The 26,612-nt window shown below is 42.4% G+C and overlaps 1 protein-coding gene across 1 annotated transcript; it reads left to right on the forward strand.

Annotated features, from left to right (window-relative positions):
* Window positions 1–222: 222 nt before the first annotated feature.
* LOC124696867 (MADS-box transcription factor 1-like) lies at window positions 223–17,259 on the forward strand. Its single transcript, XM_047229535.1, has 8 exons — window positions 223–505; window positions 15,088–15,160; window positions 15,671–15,732; window positions 15,809–15,908; window positions 16,388–16,429; window positions 16,525–16,566; window positions 16,784–16,926; window positions 17,063–17,259. Exons 1-8 carry the CDS (start codon window positions 321–323, stop codon window positions 17,157–17,159), a joined length of 744 nt encoding a protein of 247 aa, XP_047085491.1. The 5' UTR covers window positions 223–320; the 3' UTR covers window positions 17,160–17,259.
* The last annotated feature ends 9,353 nt before the right edge of the window (window positions 17,260–26,612 follow it).

Raw genomic sequence — 26,612 nt, forward strand, 5'->3', positions numbered from 1 at the left:
GGTCTCGCGTGTGGGTGCCGAAGTACTCATCAATCAACTCACGCACCCTGCCCCACCCTACCACCACCCACAAAGCTACAGTACTGAGAGAGACAGACAGACGCAAACGGGTGGTCGAGCTAGTGATTTGTGCTGATTCAGAGTTAATTTCTGATATGATTGAGTAGATAGAGGCATGGAGCATGTGAGTACAGAGAGAGAGGGACTTAAGGCGCACCGAACAAGCATATGATCAGACCCCTCTCTGCTGCCTGTCGTAAAGTATCAGGAAAGAGAGAGAAGAAAGGAGAAGAGGAAGAGAGAGCGGAAGAAGAAGGAAGATGGGTCGTGGGAAGGTGGAGATGAGGCGGATCGAGAACAAGATCAGCCGGCAGGTGACGTTCGCCAAGCGCCGGAACGGGTTGCTCAAGAAAGCGTACGAGCTCTCGCTGCTCTGCGACGCCGAGGTCGCCCTCATCATCTTCTCCGGCCGCGGCCGCCTCTTCGAGTTCTCCAGCTCATCGTGGTACGTACCAACGCCCTTTGAACCTCCGTGCATGCATAGATCGGTCGCCTCCGTCCTCAGTAAGTAACACAGCTAACAGAAAACACATCCAAGTTTGGGCTGTATCATCGAAATGCCCCTTTAATCCTTTTATTAGTTAGCCAGTACTTTCCCCTCTTTGGTTTTGCTTGCCTTTATGGGAGCAGGTTTCAAGGATTATCAAATTTGGCTTGTGTTTTAGATTCATCACTTGTATCTGGATCGATCTTTATCGTACATACACTCTCTCTACTTTGTAGTATATCTTTCGTTTCTACCATATCTGTTCATCTTTTCTGTGGTTGTTTTGGCCTCCTTTTGATAAGCGGCAAGATCTACTTGTTAAGATTTTTTTCCTGATTATCAGAGCTTTAAAAATCAAACCGGTTATATTAGGCACTGGACCGATCTGTATAAATCAGATCGAACCTGAGGTAGATTTGTACCAGATAGCTGACCTGCACGTACACACATCAAAAGAAGTACACACCCTGGAGCGCTTGCTATAATCGGCAAGCCCATTTCTAGTAAACTTGCCGCATCTTCCTTCCATCTTTAGAGCTTCTGTTTAGTTGGTCCTTTGCAGTACCCGTTTGTGCTTACCAGCTGATCCATCTTTACTTTGCTCACTCATGCATCCAGTGCTAAAACAAGCAACCCCGCACGTGTGCCCATGCATGTACGTAACACTTACACAGACCCCAAGTTTCTGTTCTAGCCGTACACAAAGCTCAGATTAAGTCGGTACGTAGTCTATCTTACTGTTCCATCATTACTGTTCCATATTGAAGGTAGCAGATGCAGCCCAAAAATCTCACCCATCTTCATTGAGCCCTGTGTAGATCCACTCGGTGCTGTGTGCTCTCTCTGACTGCCCAACCGTACATCAGATATCAAGTGACATTTTCCATCGAACGTCATGTCAAGCATAGCTAGCAGCCCAGCTTTGCATGCAATATACTGATTGGAATGGGTTGTTTGTACCCACGTGATGAAACTGATAGATGCAGGCACGTACAATACTACTTTGAAGTTTACGTGCATGAAGAACAACGTCCGTTCGGATTTGTTTCGTTTTCTAATGAAGATCACAACTGTTTGAAATTGAGGTATTTATTATAACCATCTTGCGCAACAGTTAGCCTTGTAAAATCGTGTATAGTGGAAAGCCAGTTTGAAAAAACACTTCAGGTGCACAACATTTTCAGAAATTCACGATCCTTGATGGAATTTGCTTTATCCTAAGCAACTATGGCTGGCCTTCCTGCTAATCTGAATGGTGTGTAGATTAATAAAATGGAAACCTTGAATCTCCACATGATTCCGTAAAAGGCTGATCTTATCACGTTAAGCATTACAAACAAGATTTGAGTTTCTGCTGAAACCATAAATCTCTGAGAGATGTACTAAATCGGCACCTTCAGGTTCATGCTTCACTTATTATACTACAATTAGTGCTGAATTATATTTTTTCCTTTGTTCCTAATACTTGATGATAAAAACTTGAATGGGATTGGAAGTTCTGTTTAGCTCATAGGTCATGAAATAAAGTTCTGCTTAGGTCACTGTTCTAAATGAACATGCACCAGTTGCTTGACATAGAGTCACTTGTACCACACCGTCCAGTCAATTAGATAAATTAAAACTGCAATTTTTATTAACGTTTGTATTGCTACCTGATTTTGGAGGTTTCTTATGAGTTGACTTACGACTCTCTATGCTTATAAACAAAGGAAATGAGAGAAAAATAAAACCTCCTTTAGCGCTTCTGACTATTGAAACATTATTTCAAAAAATTGCTAGATATTTCACAATTTCTAGGTGGGAGTGGAAACCGCCATAATTACTATTGTCGAAAGTAGGGTGATGATTATTGAAATACCTCTGAAGTCATCGGCTATGTGAACAAGTATAGCGATATGCAATACTTGGAGAAAACACCAGTGCGCAATGATGAGTGGCACCTTGATGGAGTATGGTGACTAAGAGGTACAATGTCAAGGTTGTTAAAGTGGGGCCACTACGAAGCACAATGGTTGCGCAATCGTGAAAGAGGTGAAGTCGAGGAGCTTGTGAGAAAAAAGTGCCAATAGATAAAAAAGCATGATTTGTAGTTTGAGTAATGCAAATTTCATGCTCTTTTCCTCGTCTAGATGGTGTTATCATTGAAATGTTAGAATATCCACGTGCATTGTGTTTATAAGTGTAAAATTTCTGAGAACTCGGAGCAACGCACGGGCATTCAACTAGTATATGTAGTGATGATTACATGAATTCAATTAAAATTCTTGTTGAACGAAAATTATTTTATCTTTCCTATCTTTTTTTCGAAATTGAGGTTTTACAACTGGCCTCTTCATCAAAATGATTCACACTGGATCAACAAAAGTTTGCCAGAGCAATTCGTCTACGTTGGCTTTGGCACAAATGAAAATCTATCTGCACAAGCCTTGGGTAAGTCTCTCCACGCCTTGCGATGACATGGATCATCAACTATTTGACGCTTGCACTTTGGTAACCCAGGGAGATGGAAACCTGCGAAATTCTACAAGTCGCATTGGCTTGAACACTAGTAGGGTAAGTGTCATCTGTGGCGCACTCAAATGCTTATTCTGTGTCGCACGGGTAGTGCGCCACAGAATGCACGCCATAAAAATTGGATTTCTATGATGGACCAGGCCATGTGCCACAAACTATCGTCTTTCTGTGGCGCACTGTGGCCTCGGTGTGCCACAGAAATAGGTACGCCACAGAATTAGTTTTAGGCGCGCCACCGAATGAGTTACCTGTATACACGATTTTGTACTGCCTGCTGTACACATACAGGTTATATACAACAATATACAAATATTATACAGGTTATATACAACAACATATACAAATATAATATAAATACCATGTACATTGCACATATATAATATAAACAACATCGTCACATTACTTAGAGCCCGATCGAGATACACATATAGTGCCAAGTGTCAACTTTTACATACAAGTCTTAATTCATACAAAGTTCATCATCTCGAGATACAAATAGACGAGAGTCACTACGATCATCATCGCGATGAAAGTGGTCTTCATCCGGTTCCTCCTCCGCTCACTCCTCTCTCCCGCCAGGCTCGCTTGCACCGCCCCCCGAGTGTATAGTGACTAAAATGGAAGAAAGACCAACATAAACGAAGAAGGCCAACACAAATAAGATCCAACTAGGATCGATTAAATAAATGCCTCACACATTGTTGGTCAAAACAAATATTAACATTCAGGGATGGCGTAAGTGAGGCCAAGTCCGATGCACAAGAGATTGATATTTGTGTCATCTTACCAGGCTCACTTACGCCACCCCAAAGTGTACGGTGACCAAACATTCTAATCATCGGCACTATCTCGAAGAAAGACCAAAATAAACGAAGAAGGCCAACTCAAATACGAGCCAAGTGGATCAACTAAATAGCATGCCTCATACTTTGTTGGTCGAAACAAATATTAACATTCCGGGACGGTGTTAGTGAGAAACGTAGGATGCACAAGAGATTGATATTTGTGCAATCACACCAGGCTCACTAGCACCGCCCCTGAGTGTAGTGACCAAACATTCTAATCATCGGCATTAAAATGAAAGAAATACCAAAGTAAGCAAAGAATGCCAACTCAAATACGAGCAAAGTAGTATCAACTAAATAGCATGCCTCATACTTTGTTGGTCGAAACAAATATTAAAATTCAGGGATGGAGTCAGTGAGGCTAGGTAGGATGCACAAGAGGTTGATATTTGTGGCATCACACCAGACTCACTGGCTCCACCCCGGAGTGTACGAGTGACCAAACATTTTAATCATCGGCACTAAAATGGAAGAAAGACCTAAGTTAATGAAGAATGGCAACTCAAATACGAGCCAAGTAGTATCAACTAGATAGCATATGTCTTATACTTTGTTGGTCGAAATAAATATTAACATTCAGGGATGGTGTAAGCGAGGTCGAGTAGGATGCACAAGAGATTGATATTTGTGCCATCACACCAGACTCACTTGCACCACCCTCGAGTGTACGGGTGACCAAACATTCTAATCATCGGCGGACTCCAATACGAGCCAAGTAGTATAAGCTAGATGGCATGCCTCATACGTTGTTGGTCCAAAAAAATATTAACATTCAGAGACGGTGTTAGCGAGGTCAGGTAGGATGAACAAGAGATTGATATTTGTCAATTACACCAGGCCGCTAGCACCACCCCCGAGTGTAGTGACCAATCATTTTAATCATCGGCACTAAAATGGAAGAAAGACCAAAGTAAACGAAGAACGCCAACTCAAATACGAGCCAAGTAGTATCAACTAAATATCATGCCTCATTCTTTTTTTGTCGAAACAAATATTAACATTCAGGGATGGTGTAAAAGAAGCCAAGTAGGATGCACAACAGATTTATATTTGTGCCATCACACCAGGTTCACTCACCCCACCCTAGAGTGTAGTGACCAAACATTCTAATCATCGGCAATGCAAATTAAATTAAAGACCAAATCCTTATGAACTTGCACCCAAATGCTTTACAAAAGGGAGTAATGTTGGGTGCCTTCCTATTTGGCAAATTCATCACAGGGATAGAAACCAATACCAAACTAAAATGTGATTGAACACAATAATATAGGTACCTACCAGGGCTTAACCAGTACCAAAATAACCAAAATAACCAGGGAACACTATAATATTGGTCAGAAAACTTGAACTGCTAAGCGAACATGAGAAAAGAAAATAGAACCTCCAAGAACTCAAACAGCTCCGCCACTCCATCTCGAAAAGCAATTGCAGGTACACTTACTATAAAAAAAACTACCATAAGAAACATTTCCATTTCCATTGTAAATGGTGTCTTATATATAGATAGAAATATATATCAATTGTTTGTGCTTTCCTTAGAGAATTAATTCTAAAAATGATGGCACATGAGTTGGCTTCTGCTAACTACTAGCAAGAATTCAAAATAGTATGCAACAAGGATACAATAGGCTAATATGCCTGATGAACTATGTGGGTCACAACTCATAAGGAAGCTACACTATATAAAATGTTTGTACTAAACCAATATGTTCATCAAAATGGTACATCCGATCCGCATTGCAAGGTGGATATAACCTGAAGGAAGATTTTCTACCGGTGTCCGGTGCTTACCATTCTTCCATGAGGATGGCCTTCTCTGGCAGCGGGATGATCTCGATGGGGTGGTAGTGCTCAAACAACGCCTCCCTCTTGGCGTCGATGATGTTGTAGAGCATGAGCTGCAGCCTGTGGCGCACCACAACGCCGGGGCCGCGTGCCGCCGCGTCGGCGTGCAAGTCGGAGATGACGTGGTCCATCTCGGCCTCCCACATGGCCCTGTACTACTGCACGATGCGCACGGTGAAGAAGGGCATCATCACGACACGATGCATGCGGCGCCAGTGGTCGCCGTACTCCGTGAATACCATGTCAGAGTTGTTGGCGGTGAAGATGTCGAATAGGACGTTCCGTGGGCGGGAGCCGCGGGTCCGACACCACCACCAGGTTGCGCACGCCGAGCCGCAGTCGGAACACAGGGCTGTACCGCGCGTAGAGACGCGTCAGGAGGCGGTGGTTGAGGTCGTTGCCCACCTGGAGCCAGTTGCCAAACACCGACATGACCACAGGCCCCGACATCGCATTGCTGGCGCCGCGCTTCCCGGCCACCGCCGCGATGGCGACAACGAGGAAGGCCAATAGTAGGAAGCTTAGCGCGGGATGCGGCGGAGTTTGGAGGAACGGGGAGGCATCCTGGTCACTGTGCTGCCATGCGCCCGCGGAAGGAGGAGGGGGAGGAGGGCGGCTGCGGAAGGGGAGGAGGGAGGGGATGGGGGTGCGGAAGGGGACGCGTACGGGCATATATAATTGGGACCATTTCTGTGGCGCACCGAGAAAGGTGCGCCATACAATGTCTTAATTTTGTGGCGCACCGAACAAGGTACGCCACATAATGTCTTAATTCTGTGGCACACCAAAAAAGATGCGTCACAGAAATAGTGAAACCAATTATTGGACCGGACGGGGTGGGACCCACCATATTTCTGTGGCGCATGTGCGTCTGGTGCACCAAAAAACATGCTATTTTAGTAGCGCACCCTGTCTAATGCGCCACAGAAATAATTTCTGTTGCCAGTGAATAGCCTCCCACCTATAACTAGTTTCGTACTAGTGGAAGGATCCCTCTTACGGCAGCCCCTCCTACTTTTTGCCTCCTCCGGACACAACAACAAGACGGTTGCACGTGCACTTGGCCATGATGCTTGGATGCCAGTCCTCCTCCTAGTCCTCCTCCTGCCATCAAATATCATGGAACCTAAATGCCACTAGTCTCTACGCTTACGCCTTGGCTTATTAGACACAATTGATTGGCTCGATCCCGTCGGCCAACCATAAGGGCATCTCTAGCGGCGCGCAAACGGATGCAGAGCGATCGTTTTCGTCCGCCGTGATCGGAAATACGTCTGGGGCCTACGCAAAATGACCGGGCCCTCCGCGGAGACGCAAATCTGGCCAAATATGCACCAGGTTTGCGTCTCCGCGGACGCTCTGCGGTCGCGCGTAGCGTCCTCCGTTTCTTACCCGGTCCCGCAAGTCAGGGACAGCGAAATCGACCGTTTTGATTTGCTTCTTTTTCCCCTTCTTTGCTGTCCTAGTGCGACGCCACCACCCCAACCCCACCCGGCGCCGTCCCGCCGCAGCGCCGCAGTAGTCGCCGTCGGCTCCGTTCTCGCCGCGCGGGAGAGCAGGATCGTACTCGGGCTTGGCTCCACCGCATACCTGCCGGCTGATTTCGGGCCAAACGCTCCCGGTTGCCCCGCCCTTCCGCGCCACCCACGACCTGTTCGGTCAATTGCGTCGGTAGGTTTCTTACTCGTGTTTTCGGCGCTATTGTGCGCGGCCATTGATCCGCAGTTTGTACGCAGATGGACATGTGGCAGATGTTGGACAAGTTCCGCGTGGAGGTTGTCGACTCCTCTTCCGACGAGGAGTCCGATCAGTCGACGCAGACATTGGCAACTACTGCGGCCTCCATGATCTAGGAGTTCACCTCAAACACGGGGCCGAGCACCGGGGCTCTGTGAAGGGACGCTCCAAAAACCTACCGCGGAACAGAGTGGAAGGGCAGGGCCGCCTCCACAAGGACTACTTCCACCTCACCAATCTGGTGTTCCCGGAAAAATTGTTCCGGCGCCGGTACAGGATGTCAAGGGACCTGTTCTTGGTCATTCTACGGGGCGTCAGAAACTACAACCCCTACTTCCAATGCAGGCCCGATGCAACAGGTGCGCTAGGCTTCACCTCCTACCAAAAATGCTCCGCGGCTATTCGCACGCTCTCATATGGAATGGTTGCAGATATATTCGATGAGTATCTTTGAATGGGTGAGAGCACCTGCCTTCATGTACAAGTTTTGCCGAGCCGTGATTGCCGTGTTCGGAGAGTATTACTGTAGGGAGCCAACTGTTGAGGATACAAGGCGGCTCTTGTCTATCAACGAGTCTAGAGGATTCCCAGGAATGATTGGCAGCATAGATTGCATGCACTGGGAGTGGAAAAACTGTCCATGTGGATGACAGGGTGCGTACAACGGGCATGAGGAGGGAAAAACTGTCATTCTTGAAGCTGTCATATCTCAAGATTTATGGATTTGGCATTCGTTCTTTGGCATGGACGGTTCCAACAATGACATCAATGTGTTGCACCGATCACCGGTTTTCAACCGGCTCATGCAAGGCAAAACTCCCCGGGTGAGCTATGAGATCAATGGAAATGCATATGACAAGCCATAATATCTTGCTGATGGCATCTACCTTGACTGGGCCACATTGGTGAAGACTGTCCGTAATCCAAACTCCGAGAAGACGAGGAGGTTTGCCAAGATGCAAGAGGCTTGCAGGAAAGATGTGGAGCGCGGATTTGGTGTGCTCCAAACTCGGTGGGCAATTGTCCGTCACCCGGAAAGAACATGGCCCCTGAAGACCATGCATGAGGTAATGACATGCTGCGTGATCATGCACAACATGATCGTTGAGAACGAGCGTCCTGATGGCCGCAATGAGAACCACTGGGAATTCCAAGGTGAGCTGGTGGCGCCACTTCCTAGAGCTTCATCTTGGCAGGAGTATCTACATATCAATGTAGAAGTCACTAACGAGAACGTCTCCAAACAGCTGCAGACGGATCTGATTGAGCATCAGTGGACATTGGCTGGCCATGAAGATCATGCCTAGAGAAATACTATCTTATTTTCATGTAAACTTTTAAAAAATTATATGTAATAAATATGACTTCGTTGAATTCCTTATTTTGTTGTTTCGAAACATCATAATTGATGCAAATGCCAAAATGCGTCTGGCCGCTGGAGCCACCCCTAGGTGCAAACGGACGCGCGGACAAAAACGGTCTATCTCGCGTCCGCCGCGCGACGCAAACAGACATTTCAGACGTTCGAAATGCGTCGCGCCGCTGGAGATGCCCTAACATCATTTGGGAAGCATGGGCCTCGCCAAAGTGCAAAAACTTTGCATGGCTTGCTACCCAAAAAATGCTTTGGACCACTGATCGCCTGGCCACAAGAGGATGGCCCCATGACCCACTTTGCCAGTTGTGCAAGGTTGTGCTAAATATGCCGAGCACATGCTCTTTAGGTGCCGCTACTCCCCGAGAATCTGGCATGCGATGGCTGCCCGGTTTGGATGTGATGAAAATTTCCAAGCCCCATCCTCCCTCTGGTGTCAATAACCTTTGGGCGCACATCGCAAAGCACAATATATAGCCTCCCGACGAAGGGATTACGATCTGCCATGATGCTTGTCTGCTGGGAGATATATATAGGAGTGTAATGCTAGGGTCTTCAACAAAAATCCTCTATGACCATGGTGATTGTGGCCACGATCAAAGAGGAGGGTCGTGCCTAGATCACGGCTGGCGCAAAGCACTTCGCTCAGTTGGTGCCCTGATTTCCTGCAAAGAAGGGTTTTGCCTCCTTCGTGTCGCATGCTTGTGATGTAATTCTTTTCTTTCCTTGTTTTTCAGTCATGTGATGTGGCTTCGGCATTGAGGTTGATTTCTACCTCCTTAATCAATGAAAAGGCACTGTGCTAATTGTTCACACAACCTTATTTATTAGAGTTATTCAACAGAGCCTTACAAAAGAGAATACCCAGATCAACCCAAAGCCACCTCACTAGTGCTAATTCTCGCAACACCTATGAGTTTGATGAAGGGGGTGAACATGTCGGAGCCGCTTTCCTTGACCTTGTAGCTACACACATCATCTAAAAACTGGAGGCTACACAAAGCGGGAGCACAAAACAGCCCAGCGGACCCTGAACATCCATCGATGCACATGCTCCAGAAGTCGCCGACACCATCTATCACTAACCCAACTCCAGGACAAGGATAAAAGTATTAACATTGCTAGACTAGCCATCGGCGTCACCATGGCGCAAGACAACACCACCATCCTGCGCGAGTACATCATGCCACGCTCCAACACCGAGTACTCTCTCTCTCTAGAATACTAATATATCTCTTGAATGACACCATACTTGTGAATTATATGCATATATATAAATATATATATATATATATATATATATATATATATATATATATATATATATATATAGGATAAATACTTCCTACCCCTGGGTGTAGTTACACCCATGTCTAATATACTACCATACGGAAGTATCTATGATACTTTATCGGTTTGAGTATGTTCGTATATTATATCTAAGATAGTACAAATAAAGTTTTGTGAAAAAAATGCAAGTGAATCCATAGTTTGCACTATATATCCGAAATACATGCATATGTATACGTATAAAATGAGTCTACGTAAAAAAATGTACATACTGTCTGCAAAGTAGTATATATACTTTCAAAATAGTTTTATATACTTCATACTACATGTACATACTATCCGGTATGATAGATAATCTCTAGATTATGAGAAACACGCGTGGGTGTAACTACACCCGGGTGTAGTATGAATATGTCATATATATATATATATATATATATATATATATATATATAGATATGCTTGCTTTTGTATAAGTCCTTACAGTTTTTAACCATACTAGCTTGTTGTAGTTCATAATACATGTCATTTTAAGCACTTAGGCGGTGAACTCATTTCTAGTGGAATATATTCCTACAACCAAAAATCTGCCACATTATGTCGTAGTATAATGTTATGTGTACACTTAATCTAAATATTACTAAACATATTAAAGTAAAATAGCAGTGTTCGAATAAATCAGTATGTATAACTCGAAACAAGAGAAGGCTATTTTCTTAGAAAATAAGAGGAGGATATTTTCTCCATATATTGTACTATATGTCTTCCCTTATCAATCTAATTACCTACTAGATTCCCACTAACTTCTAGATATGACAATAAGAGATAATGTATTGTAACACCTATATTTAGTGTCTTCTCGTGGTGACGTGGACACCTAAGAGAAACCGAGGCTTCTCTACCATTATACATGCTCTTACGAGGGTTTCATTATGACTTGGCGGAGACCCAATGTTTTTTTTTGAAATGGAGACTCTCGACCCAGGCTCTGCATTGAGTGATGCATACAACTATTATTGATGATTATTAAGTTTAAATGTAAGTCTCACAAAAGATTACATCATGGGTCACATAGGGTTGGGACATGAATCAACCATCTAAAAACAAGAGAAAACATGTGGCAACTCTGCGCTACCATGTTAATCTAAGATCAAAACGCCAGCTAAACTGGTTGTATATATCCCGTGCAACCTTCTCTAATCAGTTGCACCCAATATCCAAATCTCTGCGTTTCTCCATTGGTTGTAGGAAGGACCACATACGGATCCAATTCGTAGCCATTGGTAGTACCTGCATAAAGAAGTTGATTTTGCATTGTTAAAAATATAATTATTCTGAGTATTCCACATGGCCCGTAATAAAGCACATACACCAACTCTGACGTGCACTTTATCTTGGGTAACCAATTCCCAAACAAGTTCGTAATATTTGCGCCGGGGGCGGGGGGTAATATTAAAAGTCATATAGACTACACGCCATACCATTTTTTGCAAAGGGACAAGCGATAAATAAAAGTTGTATTGTTTCATCTTGATCACAAAAACAACATGTACGACTCCCTTGCTAGTTCCTCTTTGCTAAATTATCTTTAGTAAGCAAAAATTTCTTATGCAAGAACCACAGAAAAATTCTAATTTTAAGTGGTACTTTCATCTTCCAAATGTATTTACGAAGAAACTTTGTGTGGTTATTCATGTAATCTAGATACAAAGATTTGACCGAAAAAATGCCAGATGTTGTTAACTTCCAGATAAAACATCTGGTTGTGTGGTCAAATTAACACCGATTAAGCGGCTGCATAAGTGTGTCCATCTATCCTCCATGTTTCCCACAAGTGCCTGTCTAAAACCTATGTTTAAAGGTACCTGTGACATAACATGAGGAACCGAAACTTGTTTCCGTTGGACAATGTTATATAGGGAGGGATATTGTTGGGAGAGAGGCGTATTCCCAAGCCATGTATCTTCCCAGAAACGAGTTTCTTCTCCATTACCTACCGTGAAGGACCTGCGTTTGAAAAAAATCATCTTTCGATTTCATCAAACCGCGCCAAAAAGGGGGATCCATAGGTTTTGTCTTAACTTGGGATAGCGATTTTGAATGAACATATTTATTTTTTATAAGCTCTTGCCATACACCTTGTTCATTTAGCAGTTTAAAAAGCCACTTGCTGAGTAAACACTTTTTTTTTTATCTCCGGCGCTTCCACACCTAGGGCACCTTGATCTTTGGCTCGACATATGATGTTCCAACGAGTCAGTATATACTTCTTCTTATGGTCATCACATTGCCAAAAAAAACTTTGATCTAAAAAAATTCAGTCTTTTCCTAACCCTTTTGGTATTTCAAAGAAAGAGAGCTTATGATGTTCCAAGGAGTCAGTCTATGCTTCTTCTTGTGGCGGAGACCCACTGTAGTACCTTAAGTGTCGACAAATACTATGCCGATGAAAATTAAGTGTGTCAGTAATAATTTACCTTTGAGATTTTGCACATCCATAGAACGAAACAACAAAATAAAAGTCTCGATACACAAACATCAAACATCGTGATGTTGTATCGACTCCTGAGGTGACGAAGGACCATTCCTGAGCTTATGCTGTCATCCATATTGGATAATAAACTCCCTCGCCCGTGTCCTTCAACCATGTAGACACCTCCGTAAAGAGATCGCAGTTCTCCATACGCTGAAGATACGACCATGAACGGAGCAAAGCACTGCACCGGTAGGTAAACTGCATAAGAGAAGAATTGTTTTATCATTAAACACGTTATCATTTTTACACATCCATAACGACCAAATAATGGAAAGCTCCCCCACCCTAATAAGTAGTTTAAACCTAAGATCCACCCCATTAAGCCACTAGCCGAAAATACTGGCATTTCTTTGTGGCGGGTATAAGGTAGAACCTAATTGGATGATTGACCATATAGATCTTGCAAAATGGCATTCGAAGAATAACTGCTTTATTGTCTCATCGCGATGCCAAAATATACACTTTTTACTGTCCTGCCAGTTGTGTTTTGCAAGGTTGTACTTAGTAATGATTACCCCACGACGAAGGTACCATACGAAAACCTTTGTTTTTAACTGTATCTTCATCTTCCATATTTTCATAATATTATTTACTGGATTTTAAGGGTGAATCAACGCTCTATATATTGAATCCGCGGAGAACTTTCCATTCTCCGCTAGATTCCAGCGGAACTCGTCTGCTCCATTTGACAGTTGGACGAAAGCCAAATGATGTAGGAATGCGTTCCAATCTATCCGGTGGGGCCTGCTAAGATCTCTTCTGAAAGTCACACACGGTAGATTAGATTCCATCACCTTAGCTAAGATATCACCCTTGCGACACACAATATTGTACATAGCTGGATATTGTTCTCGGAGAGTGGCATTACCGAGCCATTTGTATTCCCAGAATCTAAACTCAGATCCATCCTTAATAGAGAAAGTGACAAATGGGAATAAGTGTATCTTCGTTGCCATAAGGCTAGCCAAAAAGTGTGAATCCCCATATTTCCAAAAAAAAACATGAGAAATCACAAGTGAGCCAACATAATTTCATCTTAGTATTGTCTGCCAAACCACATCTTCATTAGCAGTTTAGCCAACCATTTTCCTAACATAGTTGTTTTATTAACCTCAAGGTCATGAACACCAAGCCCCCCTTGGCATTTTGGACGGCAAACAACATTCCATTTTGTAAACCAGTATTTCTTCTGCTCACTATCCATTTGCCAAAAAAAAACCTTGATCGAAAATAGTCCAATCGATGCAAGACTCCTTTGGAGAACTGGAATAATGATATAATATATAATACCATATTGGTTAGTACCAAATTAATGAGGACCAATCTTCCATTCAAAGATAGTAATTTTCCTATCAGCCGCATCTGAAGTTTTTCCTTGACATGCTTACATTCAACAGTTTTAAGCCACCAAAAATGAATCAGAATGCCTAAGTAGCTAATTGAAAACTGACCAATAACACAAGAAATAAGCTTATCATATAGGTTGGCATCATCTTGGGCCTCACCAAAGCAAAACATTTCACTCTTATGGAAGCTAATTTTCAACCCTGATAATTGTTCGGAAGCTGTTATAATTAATTTTGGAGTTCTCACTTTCTCAATGTCATGTTTCATAAACATAGTCGTATCATCGGCATAATGCAAAATAGATAGTCCACCATCAACAAGGTGAGGGATACCCCTTTAATTTCTCCATCAGCCTTGGCATACTCTATAATGATAGCTAGCATATCAGCCACAATGTTAAATAACAAACATGGGTGATAATGGGTCGCCATTCCTTAAAAATTTTTTTCCGTCTGGAAGTACTTACCAACGTCATCATTGACTCTGATGGCAACACTTTCTACGAAAATAAAGTTATGGATTAGAGCTCGCGTCACTCAGCTAAAAAACTTGCATCCTGAGTGTTTGCTGAAGGAAAGACCAATTAAATTTATCATAAGCTTTTTCAAAGTCAATTTTTAGGATTACACCATTTATCTTTTTACGATGTCACTCATGGATAGTTTCATGCAAGGTGACAACTCCATTTAGAATATATCTTCCTTACATAAAGGCCGTATGAGTAGTCAAATCTCACAAAAATTCATATGCTATATGGAAGTATACCTTACAATTTTCAGTTTACTAGCTTTTCCTATATGTGTATTCGGCGTGAAATGTATTTAAATTTTTGCACAGATCACAGTATATTTTTTTTTTTTGAAATGGGGGCACAACCAAGTCTCTTCATCAAAACAATGCAGATGGCCTCTTTATTTCCTTATTGATAGCATAGTTATAATTATTACAGTTCACGGATCTAATAGGATCAAGATCAATCAGCAAAAGGAGCAAAAAACATGTGCCAATGACCACAGTATAATTTGTTTTGCTTGATTTTTTATGTGATCAGCATGTACAAAACACTTGAGAGATACCGCACCTGCAACTACAATTCACAGGAAGGACCTGCGGTGGAAAATGAAGTAAGCCTCACAAGTGCCACTAGTTCCTAGATATAATGCATTTATGTAAGAGACTCCAGAGTTTAGTTAGAAACCAGCTATGTCTCTTTGATGACAATTATTTCTGTACACTATTCCTCTGTCTTCTAATATGTTACTATTATATGTTTGTTTCATGCTAAACATTCATTTTTATGCTAAATAATAATGATATATTATTACCATTTATTTTAGATTCACTACATCATATTTTTTTTATCTCGTGGAATAATATCTAGAGCAATACCTTACGTTTTCGGACTATTATTAACAAAAGAGCTAGTGAAACATGGAGTTACCATGCAGTTCCTTATTTCTTAATACTTCTAAGCTTCCTATTTGTTGGGACACCACATTATTTTTCTACTATCTTGTTTATTTTGCAATATGTGTATTGTTCTGCACCTTTTAGATTCTTCATTTTCGTGTAATTGTTATATCATGTGAACTAACGCTCCATGTACTGGTCCATTCTATTCTTGTTGAAACTAGATTAATTACCAGGAATATCTGAAGCTGAAGACCAGAGTTGAATTTCTTCAGAGTTCACAAAGGTAGATGGTGCTAAGTAGTTACTTTTGCTGTTTACACTGTTGCTCTTACTTACCGGCCCTCGTTCTCATATCACAGAAATATTCTGGGTGAAGATCTGGGTCCACTTAGCATGAAAGATCTTGAGCAGATTGAGGACCAAATAGATGTATCCCTGAAGCATATCAGGTCTAGAAAGGTAGAAAACTTGAACATCTCTAGTTACGAAAGTTAAAGGTCACCAGCTTCAGATGTTTTTTACTTTTATAGACGTATACTGTTTACATTGAAATAGAAGAGAAAAACAAATAAAATGGGGTAAATTACATTCTCCTCCAGTCTGCATCTAAAGATGCCGAGTTATTGCAAAGGCATTACAATATATGGACCATATGACGACATTGGAAGTTGCAAGCTACATATGGTGGGATGTATTAAGTTTGAATTCTCTTAGTGAAAAAATTATCTACTTCAGACTTCAGATCATTCAAATGGTGTTAATTCCATCACTGTTAGGGTTAAACATACAGTTTGGCATAAATGTATGAGAGATTTTAAGATTGAAATCGTGATACTTCTCTACTATATACATTTTTCTATAGTTTTATCGTAAACATGTGCGTTTTTTTATTGTGATATGTGCCGAGTTATGACAATTGACTGTCATATGTTTTGCAGAATCAAGTATTACTTGATCAGCTATTTGATCTGAAAAGCAAGGCAAGGATGAACTTGAGATCAAATTAGTTCTAACATTACACACTCCTTATGTTGCTAGTGTGTATTTAATGGCTGATTAAAATGATGTTTTGCAGGAGCAAGAATTGCAGGATCAAAACAAAGACCTGAGGAAGAAGGTAAATATCAATGATCTTACAAGCTACAGTTTTTTCGATCCCTATATAGAACTTTGGTAACTTTTTTGTTAATACAGCTTACCTGCCTATGCTCAATGAAGTTTTCAAACTACACTGCATACAAACATATATAAGAACGTAGTAGCTAAGGAAAGATGATCGAAATGCGTAGTAGCTAATAAGAACTCTTTGACACATGATTTCTTGTATGCGCCAGTTGCAAGATACGAGCTGTGGAGAGAATGCGGTCCATATGTCCTGGCAAGACGGAGGAGTGCAGAGTAGCTCCAATGGGAATGGCATTGATCCTTATGCGGGACTCCTTCAACACCAGGAACATGAATCCTCCATGCAAATTGGGTATGTTTTTCTGCTTGCTGATTCAGAATGAGCTGTAACTCTGCCCTACAAACTTTAGTACGTGTCCAGAACTTGATTATATCATTCATCGATCGATCGGCCCAAAGATTAAATGAATTGTATTCCCGCTGTGAAGGTATCATCAAAACTACATGGACCAGCTGAACAACGAAGATCACACGGCTTCTCAGCACCCTAATGCACAGCCTGGATCGTCTGCAGGTTGGATATGATTGGTTGGTCTGGCCCTGCGTGCCGTGTGTAGCTAAATCTGGATGCCAGTTCTTATATTTTCGTGTGGTCAACGTGGTTTGTATCTACCGTATTACTATGCTAAGGGCATATAAAATGATTGATTAAACAATCTAACTTACAAAATAAAATGTCGTCTAAAGACACAAATATCTCACACAAGTGTTATCCTGGACAGTTAATGTTTGTGTGCTCCTGAATTTTTCCATGATTAAAATAATACATTTTGTACAATGTAGAAAACTGATTTATCTTCCTCAGTAGGAGATACGGAGTAAGGTTTCTGCACCCGGGTGAATCTGCACCCTTTATCTGAAAAGCATTTTGACCATATTTAAAAATATTAAAAAAATACAAAAAAGTCTAGTGTATATTTTGACAAGTTACATGCTCACAAAATTGTTTCAGCAAAAACTGACATGTTTTGTACCATGTGTGAAAAGGATAAAAAAATATCTCGAGAAGTCGGTTTTATGCGAAACTTTACGTGCACACATATAACATATTTCTCTACATGCAAAATCTTTTTTAAAATTTTCTAAATCATTAAAATATGTTTTGTACATACCGGATACCAGGTGCATATGCACATGGGATCAGTTTTGAGTTTTGCGTGACACACACCTTTTTTTTTTTTTTCATTTTTCTCTTCTCTTGACAATCATATTGCGTGGTATATTGATAGATAACACCACTGTACATGACATCTGTTGTTTTCTATGGTGAATAAATTAACCATCACATCCAAAGCGCGTGCGGTTTGCTAAGTTGTTTTCTATCTTGGAACCGTGCGTGATCAAGAGCTTTTCTGATTATAAGCGCAGCGGAGCACAATGCGGCCGATCATGGTAGGGTGATTTTTTGGAACGGGGACTCTGCTGGACCGAAAGATAAACACTAGAAAAGTAGCAGAAAATCGTATTTTCAAGATGAAAATATACGAAAAAATCATGCGCGTGGAAATTAGATACTCGTATGAACGTGTAAAACTTGAAACTGAAATATGAGCAGCTGTGATTTGTGCAAAAAACCACAAAGGGGAGGTGAAGGTGCTATCCTTCGAACAGTCGCAAGGTTGTGTCTCACGAAGCGTTGGGGCCACGTGCTGTGTGACTGCCAGGTGGCGTAGAGTGTGCCGCTCCGCTCTCCTTCCTCACCGTCTTCCCCACTCTCATCGCTCAGCTGATTCCTGTGGTCTCATCCCTGGGCTCTGAGGGGTGAGAGCTCGGAAGAGGAAGATGAAGACGGTGTCGTGACACGGGGAGCGACCTGGGCGCCTCCACTCCCATTCTGCAGGAGAGCGCCATGGTGAGCTCGGGCGACAGCGTAGTGCCATCGTCTCCCTCGCAGCCGACTTATACCGGGGACCTTAGAACTAACTGTTGTGGTTGGACATTTATGTCTTAATGATTTCTGAGTTTCCTCATTAAATTGGTTTTAATACCAATCACAAGGGGTGCATTTGCCCATATATATGATTGCACCTAATTTAGGCTCCATCCAATAAAGAATTAAACTTGATAAAATATTTATCATGCTGTTTAGAAATCTCCATCCCAAGTCAATCCATGTTGCCCTCGAGAACGTTTTTTTATATAAGTATACACACTTGAGGTTGTACTCTTACTAAATAGAGGATTGGGATTTTTCTAAAAAGTGCATTTACTTTATTGTAATTTACATTCATCAATTTACTTTTCCTGCAAACTATATACTAAAAACACAAAACCTATGCATCTTTCATTATTTTACCCGTCAGACTTTTTAACCAATACCTTTAGCTTCTCGTGGGTTTAACAACCTTTTTCTTATTGAAAGGTACTACAATTGATCTCCTGCAATTGGGAGACATCACTTGGTAAGTTTTATTTTTCCATTATGACCATTTATGAGCTTGTTTCTTGCTCTTTTTCTGATGTCTTGACCTATATGTTAGGAACATACGATGTCATTCTGTAGATGGAGCCGAAGGAGTAGTTCACTATTATTTGAAAGAGAATTTGGGATAGCAGTGATAAGGGGTGGCCCGATCTTCTCAGTAAGCAACGATTGTGATAATGATCACGGGGTGATTGCAGCGGAGGTAACTTGATGAAGTGGATGATAACTTGTATGACGCAACGAGATCTCTCGATTGGTCCCTGTCGCCAATGCAACAACTCTCAACCCTGCAAGATATTCGCAACTCCACACACTTGTGCACGTAGCCGCCGACCACGAAGCGGTAAGTTGCAACCTTCTAATTTCCAATGGAACAACATCTCCTTGCGCTTATATAGGCGTCCGGGACGACCTCAGGTCGAAAAAGTACGAAAATAACCGACCCAGAATAGATCTGGTCGAGACAGACTCGGACACCGCCGGTCTGGGAGCCGGTCGATCGGGCCTGGTACCGGGCTGGCCGGTTCAAACCGGGCCAGGGACCGGGTGGCAACCGGGGTTGGAATTGTCGCGCAGTAGCCCGTCCGGTTGGCATCAGCAGGGCGCCCGGTTGGCGCCTGGATGGATCCGGCGGACCGGCCGGTCGGACCGGGCCAGGGACCGGGCGCGCCGGCGTTGCGACCGGTCTGACCGGCTGTTGGGACGGCCTGGACTTCGTCTTCCTCTCTCGCGCATGCCTCCCGCTCCTCCCTCGCGCGTCCATGGAATATCTTCATGTCCAGCTCCATGTCCAGCTTCACGTCCATCTTCACGTCCAGCTGCTCCTCTCCTCCTCGTGCGATGCTTGTCTCCTCTTCATACCTGATGATACATAAGTAACATGACTTAGGCAGTATAAAGTTCTCATCAATCAAAATATCATTTAGGAACAAATTCACCTATTGTTTAAGTAGCTTCGCACGAGCCCTTGTAATAGGTCCAATCCGAACTTCATTGGACTTGAGCTTCACAGCAGCTTCATCTTCATTTGGTAATGACGGAGGTAGTATTGTGGTAGGGATGTCCTCATCATCTCCCCCCTTCAAAAGGCGTCGACCTCAACGCTCCAAGGTCTTCTCCGTCATATGGTGTCAAATCAGCAACATTGAAAGAATTACTGACACCGAACTCATCAAGTGGAAGATCTATCGAGTATGCATTATCATTGATCTTGGCAAGCACTTTGTAAGGACCAGCACCACGAGGAAGCAACTTGGACTTCCGCAGCTTCGGGAACCTATCCTTGCGAAAATGAACCCAGACCATATCACCAGGCTTGAACAACATCTCCTTGCGCTTCTTGTTCATCCTTGCAGCATTGCTCTTGCCTTTCTTTTCTATCAACTCTTTAGTCTTCACATGTATCTTCCGTACAAAATCTGCCCTCTTAGATGCCTCCATATTAACTCTCTCATGTATGGGCAAAGGCAACAAGTCAAGTGGAGTAATGGGTTTGAAACCATACACCACCTCAAAAGGACACAACTCCGTGGTAGAATGTACCGCCCTGTTGTAAGCAAACTCCACATGCGGCAAACACTCTTCCCACTCCTTCGGGTTCTTTTTGATCATGGATCTCAACAGGTTGTGACAAGGTTCGATTCACCACCTCGGCTTGACCATCGGTTTGGGGATGACAAGTAGTACCGAAAAGTAGCTTTATCCCCAGCTTTCCCCAAAGTGTCTTCCAGAAGTAGCTCATGAACTTCACATCACGATCAGAAACAATAGTCTTCGGGACTCCATGTAGTCGTACAATCTCCCTGAAAAACAGGTTAGCAATATGCGACGCATCGTCGCTCTTGTGGCAGGCAATAAAGTGTGACATTTTAGAAAATCTGTCCACTACCACAAATACAGGATCATGGCCTCTCTTAGTACACGGCAAACCCAACACAAAATCCATACTAATATCCTCCCAAGGTGTAGTAGGTGCCGGTAAAGGAGTATACAAACCGTGAGGCTTCAGCTTGGACTTGGACTTGTTGCAAGTAATGCACCTCTTCACATACCTGTCCACATCCCGCCTCATCTTTGGCCAATAAAAGTGGTCAACTAGCATGAGTAGCGTCTTCTCACGCCCAAAGTGACCCATCAAACCTCCAGCATGTGATTCTTGCAATAAGAGCAAACGCACAGATGATTCAGGATAACATAGTTTGTTAGCTCTAAACAAGAACCCATCATGGATGTGATATTTCTCCCATGCTTTACCAATAGCACACAAGCGATATGGTTCAGCAAAATCATGATCAGTAGCATACAAATCACATAGCACTTCTAATCCAGGAATTTTAACATCAAGTTGAGTTAATAGCATATTGTTCCTAGATAGAGCATCAACAACAATATTATATTTTCCCTTCTTATGCTTAATAATGTATGGAAAAGACTCAATGAACTCAACCCACTTAGCAAGACGCTTATGCAAAGTAGACTGAGCTTTCAGGTATTTTAAAGCTTCATGATCAGAAGGTATGATCAATTCTTTTGGCCACAAGTAATGTTGCCAAACCTCAAGAACTCTAATTAAAGCATACAATTCTTTATCGTATATAGGATAGTTCAACTTAGCACCAGACAGTTTCTCAGAAAAATATGCAATTGGGCGACCCTCTTGCATCAACACACCAGCAATTCCAATACCACTAGCATCACATTCAATCTCAAATTGCTTATTGAAATCAGGAAGTGCAAGCAACGGTGCAGAAGTTAACAATCTCTTAAGTTCATCAAAAGCATGATCTTGGGCTGCGCCCCACTCAAATATTACACCCTTTTTAGTTAAGTCATTCAAAGGTGCAGCAATAGTACTAAAGTTGGGCACGGATCTTCTATAAAACCCAAGCAAGACCATGAAAACTTCTTACTTGACTCACATTCATAGGAGTAGGCCAATTTTGAATAGCTTCAATTTTAGACACATCTACTTCTACTCCATGCTGAGAGACAACATAACCCGTAAATATGACCTTATCTTTGCAAAATGTGCACTTCTCAAGATTACCATAGAGTTTATTATCACGCAACACTTGCAAAACATGTTGAATATGTATAGTATGATCAGATTCATTGCGGCTGTAGATTAATATGTCATCAAAGTACACAACCACAAACTTGCCAATAAAATTACGCAAAACATGGTTCATCAGTCTCATGAAAGTGCTAGGTGCATTAGTCAAACCAAAAGGCATTACTAACCACTCATATAAACCAAATTTTGTTTTAAAGGCTGTTTTCCACTCATCCCCTTCTTTCATCCTAATTTGATGATAACCACTACACAAATCAATTTTAGAGAAAATAGCAGCACCACTCAATTCATCTAGCATATCCTCTAAACGGGGAATAGGATGACGATATCGAATAGTAATGTTGTTTATCGCTCTACAATCTACGCACATACGCCATATACCATCTTTCTTAGGAACTAAAATAACAGGAACAACACAAGGACTAAGGCTTATGCGGATATAACCTTTGTCGAGTAGCGCTTGTACTTACTTCTGTATCTCCTTCGTTTCTTCAGGGTTCTTTCTATATGGTGCCCTATTAGGTAGCGAAGCTCCGGGGATCAAGTCGATTTGATGCTCAATACCGCGCAATAGTGGTAGTCCTGCGGGTACCTCCTCCGGAAACACGTCACCAAATTCCTGCAAAACATTAGAAACACCAAGAGGAAGAGGGGTCATGTCGTTAGAAACCAAAATCGTACCCCTGTACAAGAGCACAAGAGGCATGGCTATAGGATCCTCACTAAATTCTCTCATGTCTTCTTTGGTGGCTAATGAGACTAAGGAATTCACTCTCTCACTTTTCGTTATATCACTCACGACATTACAATTCTCTCGCCTATCTAAAGAAGCATCCTCCAAGTTTACTTCAACTTTCTGACAAGATTCATTGAAAATTTGTTGTGGTGACATAGGCTGTAGATTGATTTTCTTGCCCTTGAACTCCAAGTGATATGTATTGGCATGGCCATTGTGTTGCACAGAACGGTCATAGAGCCAAGGCCAACCCAATAGAAGGTGACACACCTTCATAGGAACCACATCAAAATCAATGGAATCCTTATACGGTCCAATCGCAAATTCAACACGCACCATGTGGTTTACCTTCATCTCACCATTGTCGCTCAACCACTAAATATAATATGGATGCGGGTGCAGTAGATACTTCAACTTTAGCTTGGTGCATAACTCCTTGCTTGCTAAATTGCGGCAATTCCCTCCATCAATAATGACCTTGCAAGCCTTGTCAGGACCAACTAAAGCTTTTGTTTGGAACAAATTGCAGCGTTGAGTAGATGCACTAGGTAACACATTAAGACCACGCTGAGACACAACAATAGTGCGAGCTTCAGACGGATAAGCATCTACACCATCAGTGTCATAGTCCTCATCTTCTGGATCGTTTGGATCAACATCATCTCTAGTCTCATACTCATTGTCCTCATTGATAATCATGACCTTGCGGTTAGGAAAATCCCTCCTAAAGTGACCCTTGCCTCCACATGTATGGCAATTCATATCGCGATTGCATGCAATAGACATGCTAGAACCACTCGTACTCGCAGCAGATTCAGACTTCTTTGTGTTGGGCACATTGGAGACCGATTTGCTAGGCGGAGTAGAATAAGGTGCGGAACGCGTAGATGGCGCCGGCGCCGTAGATGGGGGCGCCCAAGGCGTGAAACGCCCAGCTCCCGTAGCACAGCCTTTAACCTTAGCTTCGCCAGCCATTTGTGATTCAGCTTCTCTTGCATGATGTAGCAACTCATTCATAGTGGTGTAACTGTAATGACGAACAATGCCTTTGATATCATACTTCAAACCATTGAGAAAACGAGTAATTGTCATCTCAAGGGATTCTTTGACACGGCCACGCTGCATTAGCATCTCCATCTCCATGTAATATTCATCAACAGTCTTCGCACCTTGTCTCAATAGGGTCAACTTATCAAAGATATTGCGCAAATAATTAGTGGGCACAAAACGCTCGTTCATTGCCGCCTTCATAGCACGCCATGTGATAATAGGCGGTTCACCATCTTCTTCGCGAGCACTAACAAATCGATCCCTGATACGTCTCAAACGTATCTATAATTTCTTATGTTCCATGCTACTTTTATGATGATACTCACATGTTTTATACACACTTTATGTCATTATTATACATTTTCCGGCACTAACCTATTGACAAGATGCCAAAGAGCCAGATGCTGCTTTCTGCTATTTTTGGTTCCAGGAAGGCTGTTCGGGCAATATTCTCGGAATTCGACGAAACGAAAGCCAAATATCTTAATTCACCGAGACGGACCAGAACACCGAAGGGGAGCCAGAGAGGAGGCCCAGGGGCCCCAGACCATAGGGCCGCGCGGGCTCCACCCTGGACGCGCCGGCCTATGGGGAGGGAGCCCTGGCGCCCTTCCGACTCCGCCTCTTCGCCTATTTAACCCCTCGGAACCTAAAAACCCTACACCAATTGACGAAACTCCAAAAAGTCTCCAGGGATGCCACCGCCATCGCGAAACTCCGTTTCGGGGGACAAAAGTCTCTGTTCCGGCACGCCGCCGGGACGGGGAATTGCCCCCGGAGTCATCTCCATCGACACCACCGACATCTTCATCGTCGCTGCTGTCTCCCATGATGAGGAGGGAGTAGTTCTCCCCCGAGGCTAAGGGCTGTACCGGTAGCTATGTGGTTCATCTCTCTCTCCCATGTGATCTTTATGTGATCATGAGCTTTGTATCGCTATTAATCTATGTGCTACTCTAGTGATGTTATTAAAGTAGTCTATTCCTCCTTCATGATGTAATGGTGACGAGTGTGTGCATCATGTAGTACTTGGCGTAGGTTATGATTGTAATCTCTTGTAGATTATGAAGTTAACTATTACTATGATAGTATTGATGTGATCTATTCCCCCTTTCATAGCTTATTGGTGACAAGTGTGTATGCTATGTTAGTACTCGGTCTAAATTGCAACGGTCTATTATGCTCTAGAGGTTACTTAAATATGAACTCCGAATGTTGTGGAGCTTGTTAACTCCGGCTTGAGGGAGCTCTTGTAGCCCTACACAATGAATGGTGTTTGTTATCCAACAAGAGAGTGTATGTAGTACAAGTGAGGAGAATTTATTTATTTATTATGTGATCAATGTTGAGAGTGTCCACTAGTGAAAGTATGATCCCTAGGCCTTGTTTCCAAGCATCGAAACTCCGTTTATTTACTGTTCCACTGCATGTTTACTCGCTGCCATATTTATTTCAGATTGCTATTACCACTCATATTCATCCATATCACTTGCATCTCACTATCTCTTCGCCGAACTAGTGCACCTATACATCTGACAAGTGTATTAGGTGTGTTGGGGACACAAGAGACTTCTTGTATCGTAATTGCAGGGTTGCTTGAGAGGGATATCTTTGACCTCTACCTCCCCGAGTTCGATAAACCTTGGGTGATTCACTTAAGGGAAACTTGCTCGCTGTTCTACAAACCTCTACTCTTGGAGGCCCAACACTGTCTACGGGAATAGAAGCGTGCGTAGACATCAAGCTATTTTCCGGCGCCGTTGCCGGGGAGGTAAGGTAAAAGGTATTCACATCCTCCGACTACTAAGCTATTTCCTAGCACTCGTTGCCGGTGTGTGAGTGCTCGAAGCTATTTCCTTTAGATCCTGCAATTGCATCTTTTTGTTTCTTGTTTTTATTTTCACTAGTTAGGCTTAATGGAAAACAACAAAAAAATTAGAGATCTTTATGAACTTTATATTGAATTAGGACATGATTTGTTTGAAGAGAGAATTAAAAAACCCATGGAACTTTATATGCATGCTAATGGCAATGTTATTAGTATGAATGCTTTGAACACCATTGTTGCTAATGCTATGGAAAATTCTAAGCTTGCGGAAGCTGGTTTTGATGAGCATGATATTTTTAGTCCCCCAAGCATGGAGGAGAAAATTTACTTTGATGATACTTTGCCTCCCATTTATGATGATTATAATGATAGTGGTATTTTGGTGCCACCTACTATGGAGGATAAAGGTTATTAGGATTATACCATGCCTGCAATTTATGATGATTACAATGATGGTTGTGATAGTTTTACTCCCACTATTACTAATAAAATTGATTATGCTTATGTGGAGAGTAATGATACTTTTATGCATGTGAATAAGAATGCTTTATGTGATAGTTATATTGTTGAGTTTGTTCATGATGCCACTGAAAGTTATTATGAGAGAGGGAAACATGGCAATATGCATCTTAATAATATTAAGTTCCCCTCTTTATGTTGAGAATCTTGAAGTTGTGCTTGTGTTGTCTTTCTATGCTTGTCGCATTATGCTTACATGACTTGTTTATTTGCAAGATTCCTTTTCATACGAAGTGGGTTAGACTTAAATTTGTTTCATACTTGCTTTTTGATGCTCTCTTTTGCTTCAACTCTTATTTCTTGCGAGTGGATCATTAAAATTGCTGAGCCCATCTTAATGGCTATAA

This window comes from Lolium rigidum, chromosome 3, assembly GCF_022539505.1.
Source record: "Lolium rigidum isolate FL_2022 chromosome 3, APGP_CSIRO_Lrig_0.1, whole genome shotgun sequence".
Lineage (NCBI taxonomy): Eukaryota > Viridiplantae > Streptophyta > Magnoliopsida > Poales > Poaceae > Lolium > Lolium rigidum.